This window comes from Xiphophorus couchianus, unplaced genomic scaffold, assembly GCF_001444195.1.
Source record: "Xiphophorus couchianus unplaced genomic scaffold, X_couchianus-1.0 Scaffold1000102, whole genome shotgun sequence".
NCBI lineage: Eukaryota > Metazoa > Chordata > Actinopteri > Cyprinodontiformes > Poeciliidae > Xiphophorus > Xiphophorus couchianus.
Genome location: NW_020963015.1, coordinates 176,501 through 182,500, shown reverse-complemented (window position 1 = coordinate 182,500; position 6,000 = coordinate 176,501). Strand labels below are relative to the sequence as shown.

The window sequence follows — 6,000 nt, the reverse complement described above, 5'->3', positions numbered from 1 at the left end:
GAATAGAAGCGCTAATTTACTTTGCTCTTTTCTAAACTTTCAGTGGAATAAAGTTTAACATCTGTGCTGCAGTTTGGTTATTAAGAATTCAAACAGTTTGACATTTATATTCATGCTCTTATTTTGAAGGGAGTGAAGGTTGAAAACCACTTTCCGGTGCAGCAAATGATGTTTATTCAGTACCCAGAATGCATTGGGAACAGTTTAAAAATCCACTGATGTGTTTTTGGATCAAAGCTACAGAGTTAGAAAACTCAACAAACTGAAACCGAGACGGAAACTTCGGTCCCAAAGAATCACGTCCAAACAGAACAGGAAGGCCTGCAGTAACACCTTTCACTCTTTAGAGGGCGCTATCCGAAGCACTTGGATTTAGCACTTTAGCATTAGCTTCTGCTGATTACCATGTAGCATTAGCAGAACTAATATTTATGATCAGTGCTTTAGGATTAGCGCTGCCAACTTTTTGATTAGCGGTTCCATCACTGCTGATGTACCAAAATATAATCCAGTGCAGCTAATTTCCTTCCTCCAATAACTTAACAGACTCCAGATCTGGTTTACAACCTCTGCAGACTTTCTCCCATCCAGTTCTCTGTTCTTCTTCTGCCGCCTGTTTCTTCTCCGTTCTGACGGGTTTTATTAAGGAAGTCGACCTCTGGCTGCTTTCCACAAGATGTTCAGACAGAAATAGACTCTGATCCAACTCCTGAGTCACGAGACTCTTGAGCCGTCAGCCGGCGGATCGAACTGGGTGTCGGTTTGATCTAAAGGTCCAGAAGTGTTTCAGTCAGAGGAGGCAAAGAAACGTAAAAAAGCCGACAAACCGTGACGAGCAAAACAAATCCTGACCTCCTAAACTTTACATTAATGTCACTGACTTATTTTCTGCCTGTTTTTGTGCCTTAGTTTAAAAGCAAAGGTTAAAGGTCGATGTGTTTTCTCTGTGGAGTGGACGGAAATATTAGCTATCTTTTAAAATAAATAAACTGGAGATCATTTTCGTTTCAGATGTTCTGACGTTGTGATTTAGTAAAAATCTTTTCCTAAAGCTGTTTGATCTTCCAGGAAATTAGCAGAAACCAGTTTGACCTCCAGTCTGATGACAGGTTGTTCGCTATCAGGTGATGATGTGCTGGTTAAAAGGTCAACCAGCAGGTCAAGAGGCCTCATCTGAAAGGCTTTGACCCGCTGCTGCTAACATTCTCGACCCGTCAGCAGAAACGCTGCCAGAAGACATTTCTGAGAAGCTCTTTGTCCAAAACGCTTCAGGTTTCTGCCAAACGCCGACAGGGCGACCAGCAAGCTGCTCCGCTCCCTGACGCCTCTCCTGACTGTTTTCGGTCAGAACCTCCTTAAAGTGTTGGAATTAGTCACAACATCGCCTCCCACTCGCTTCAGAGATTTATCACAGTTAATGTCAGCGTGCTGAGAGACGGCCGGAGCCTCGATCACTTCGGCCAGCAGCAGAGGATGAATCACCGCAGCAGCAGAGATTTTATAACCGCTTCCTCACAGCAGGAGACTTTTAAAAAGACAAACCGCAGCAAAACTCTGATGTGACGCACATTTTACCATTTTCTCTCGCATGTTGCAGAAAACTTTACAATGCCAGTTTACAGAAACAAACACCTACATACAGTAACTCTCCTGGTTACCTGGCCACCAGGTAGGAGGGTGGCTAGGTAACGAGGTGGGTAGGAGATTACCTTCTTACCTTAACACAGGGGGGCCCAAAGTGGGTCCTGGAGGCCCGGCATCCTGCATGTTTTAGTCTCTCCCTGGTTCAACACATCTGGATCCAATGGTGGCTGGTTAGAGGCCTTAGTAGAACATTGACCTGCTGAAAAGGTTGTTACTGCCACCAGGGAGAAACTAAACCATGCAGGATGCCGGGCCTCCAGGACCCACTTTGGGCCCCCCTGCCTTAACACATCCAGCCTTCTCGGTATTCAGATGTTGGAGATGTTCTCGTTGGCTTTGTCTCAACAAAGAGCTAGAGTTCATGCTGTCTGTAGGCTGAATGGTGACATAGATCGCTGCGTCATCAGCATGTCGGCGAATAGAGGATCATGTTTGGCTTTGAGCCTGAAGGAAGCAGAAAGGAGACCGGACAGGGCTGGGGTTGGACCCTACACAGTAACACCTGCGTTCTGGTTTCGTTTAGCTCCCCCTAGGAACACTACCGTCCACATCTTTCCTTCTACGGAAGTCCAGGAGGGCCAAAATGTGACTGTGTGCTGCCAAACCATCAGCTTCCCTCCACCGGCGGTGATCCTGAAGAAGCTGAGCAACGGGACGGAGCTGTTCTCCACCAGCGGCACCTTCCTGTTGGTCAACGTCACTTCTAGCGACTCGGGCTTGTACCAGGTCAATGTCAGCAACGACCTGGGCTCCGAGGTCAGAGTCTTCAGCATCAGAGTCAGAGGTCAGTAGAGTCACCAACTCACTAAACGAAGGCCTCGGGTCGCATTTCATTTGGTTTTTTGCTGGTGTCTCTTTTGTAGAGGTCAGAACCGGATTTCCTCCCGGTTTGAGCATCATCCTCATCTCAGCCGCCGGCGTCGCCGCCGGGCTGACGGCCTCCGCTCTGATCCTCGACTACATGAGGAGATCCAGGAAGAAAGGCTTCTACCAGCTGCCGCAGTCCGCGCCGCCGTCAGCCTGAAGCTAGCAGTGAGCTAACAGACTCTAAAACATGGCTGCTTCTCCTTCGGCCCTCTGGGACATCTGATCGAGTTGCTGAAGTTTTACAGCCTTGGTGTCTGATAGCAGCAGGAAGAGGAGGCGGGGCTTTGAGTCGCTGAAATGTGGCGACGGATCGACTGACTGAAGATGTGAGGAGGCGATCTCTGGCGCTTTTCTGCTCTGATTTCCTGCATAACGTCGTCGTGTGACTGAAGCTAATCTCCCTCTGGATTCAAGCTTTCTCCAGAGGTCCCGCTTTTCCCAGCATACTTTGCTCCAACGCTGGTGTTTTCCCTCACAGAGTTTCTGTTTTTAGTCACATTTAAATGTTTGAGATAATCAAAATTAATATCAAAGAGATAAGAAGAGAAAAGTGTTTGATAAGTTTATTTATTAAGTAACCAGACCAGCCTGGATTTTTGTTAAAGTATTTAACTCTCTTGTCAAATCAAAAACAATTTTTTGTAAATATCATTTGTTAGCTAAAAAGTTAGCTGTGCTAGCCTTGTAGCACTAATCATTAGTATTAGTGCCTCTGATGCTAAAGTGCTACACCAGCATGGTATTTAGCAGAAGCTAATGCTAAAGCTAACTCCCGTGTTGCTTCGACACACTGAAACATTTAAACAGGTAAAAACCTGTCAGGATGTGAAAACCAAACTCTCTGCGTTTAAACGTGTTGCTGCCTTTTCCCCATTTCTACCTCATCTTCCTTTGAACCTCTGTCACGAGCCCAGCGGTAACCATGGAAACGTAAATACTCCTTGCACATCTGGAAAGGCAGCTGTCCGCTCTGCTTGTATTTCCCAGCTGATGCTCCAGATCCATCAAAAAAGCTGAAATGTTTCGCTGTGTGTTTGGTACTGTCCTGTTTATTAGCTCTGTCGGTTCCCCTCTCCTTGTTTTTAATAAAGATATTTATTTCCTGCCTCTTCCTCTGCGACCTCATCATCTGATATCTTGGGATTTGTATTTTCTGGGAATTCCCTGTGATTTTCCCTCCAGCTTTTACTTTTGCTTTTGCTGCAGTTTACTGGAAATCTCCAGGTCGTTTCCGGCGGTTACCGTGGCGACGGTGGTAACTTTCCACGGTTTCTGGACAGGAAAACGGCTTTTTGCTCAGGTTATTATTTAATTCACGATGATGAGATAAAAATAAAAACTTCGTTTCTAAATAACCAGAAGTTGTTTTCAGTGCAGATTAAACCGGGTTAGTTTGAATCGTTTCTCCAGATGATTTTAAAGGAGCCGTTTCTGGCGGCTTTTGTCTCCGCCGCTGGTCGCCATGGAAACTGGGACGTGAGGTGTGAAGTGGACCGGGTCCCTCGCTGGTGTCGCTGGACCCGGTTCAGCTCAGACAGACACACACAGTGGCGGTCTGTTTCGTCACCGGAACGCCGACCCCTCCGGTCATGTGACGCGGTCTCCATGGCAACCAGGCGAGGTCCAGACGGCGAGAAATGAGGGGAAGCTGCAGGAGAGGTTTCATGTTTACAGACCAGAACCGGAACACGCCGTGTGGTACCAGCAGAACTAAAAACATGAGACACCTGAGAGTTGTTGGTATTTCCTGCAGATGTTAAGATTGCCTCATCATGTTTAATAGACTTAATTTTATTTTCCTACTTTATCATTTTCTACCTGTGATGTTTGGTTTGTTGTGAAGCACTTTGGTCAGCTGAGCCTGTTGCAAATGTCCTATAAATTTACTTCATTTGAACTGTAAAAATCTGGTTGAATCACAAATTTTTACCCCGATTTAAATTTATTCACGTTTCTGTTCATCTAGAAGTGAAATTTTCCATATTTTTCTCCTGGTTTATCCACAAAAACATTGACAGAAAATAGAAAACAGGAAATAAATCTGTTAAAAGAACTGAACATTTCTACGCTACGTTTAACCTTTTTCCTTTTTTATTTTACAGTGTACTGTAAAACCTGCAGATCTGGAACAAACTGCGAAAGAATAATATAATTTTCATGGTTCTGCTCGGCTTTCTGACCCAACAGCCCGAGCTGGCTAACAGCTGATGATGTCATCCAGGTCTCTGCTATCTAGATGTTAACCTGTTAGCATCCTGATGGTCATCAAGCTGGAATACAGCAACCATCTTCAGTCAGAGGCCTCTTCAGGTGCGTTGCAACACTGACTGCTACTGGAGATCCTTCAGCAGCATCACCACCCAAAACGACTCTGTGAAAATATTTGGATATGAGTCGCATTGAATTTCCCTTTGGAGTAAATAAGATATTTATATTTGACTTGTTTGAATTTTTTTTATGTTGCATCCAAATCCACAGCAATAAAAACTTTGTTTAAAAACTTCCTTTGAGGATGAAATATTTTAGTGCAATCTGTTCAAGAACAATTAGAAAAACTTGATCTAAATCAAATTCACAATAGAAATAAAATCTTCCACTTCAAAAACATCCAGAGCTTTTGTAAAGTCAAAGCTAATATTTTCCCAGAAGCAGCTTTGACACCAAACGGCTGCAGGAACAAAAACGTTTCTGATCGTCACACGAAATGTTTACAGGGGAAACTTGTGAAACTCTCCAGAACCTCTTAAAATCCTACTTAAGTTTTCCAAACAGACGCTCCTGTCGGATCTACTGCAGCAAAACGTCTTGAACTCTGACTGAGTTGTTGAACGACCCTGAAGGTCAAAGGTCAAAGACGCTCCATCCTGCAGAAATCTGCAGCTCTAAAGAGACAAAAAGCCGAATTAAAATCTGCAGGCAGAGATTCTTCAGGTCAGGGAACCAAATATCTCCATCTTCACTGTGCGACAGGAAATACCAGCAGGAGATTAAAACGACGAGACGCAGCAGAACGCTTCCGCACGCAGGGTGAAAGGTCGCAGCGACGCGGCGGGGCAGCGAGCGCCACGCGGTGGAAAAACACCAGATGGAGCAAAAAGAAACATCCATTATGATGATTCTGCTGAATCTGGAGAAAGCAGCGCAGCAGAGTCACCGAGAGCCTGCAGGCCAAGGTCAGAGGTCAACTTCAGTCCAGGCTCTGCTTTTATATAAACAAGTGAATCTGAACTCAGCAGGTTTGTAATCTGAGCACAAACTTAAATAAAACTGGATTTTTTTTTTTTTACATTTTTAGGGAAAATTTAATGCAACTGCTGCAGAAACTCGGATTAGATTTAAAACAAGCAGACGATGTGTTTTATCTCAAATTCACCAAGAACAAAATCTTACTACATAATTTTGATCCAGTTCATAGTAAAAATATATTAGTACATTTACAATAAGACAAAACTAACAAGTAACTGTTCAGCAAGAAACATGAGCTTTATT

General features: G+C 44.4%; 1 protein-coding gene across 1 annotated transcript in view; it reads left to right on the top strand.

Moving 5' to 3' along the window:
- vcam1b (vascular cell adhesion molecule 1b) overlaps positions 1-3,631 on the top strand; it is a 22,242-nt gene extending 18,611 nt beyond the window's left edge. Inside the window, exons 9-10 of the mRNA XM_028011983.1 lie at positions 2,168-2,428; positions 2,508-3,631. Coding sequence (XP_027867784.1) covers positions 2,168-2,428; positions 2,508-2,668 — 422 coding nt within the window. The 3' untranslated portion in view covers positions 2,669-3,631. The remainder of the gene's footprint in view (positions 1-2,167; positions 2,429-2,507) is intronic.
- The last annotated feature ends 2,369 nt before the right edge of the window (positions 3,632-6,000 follow it).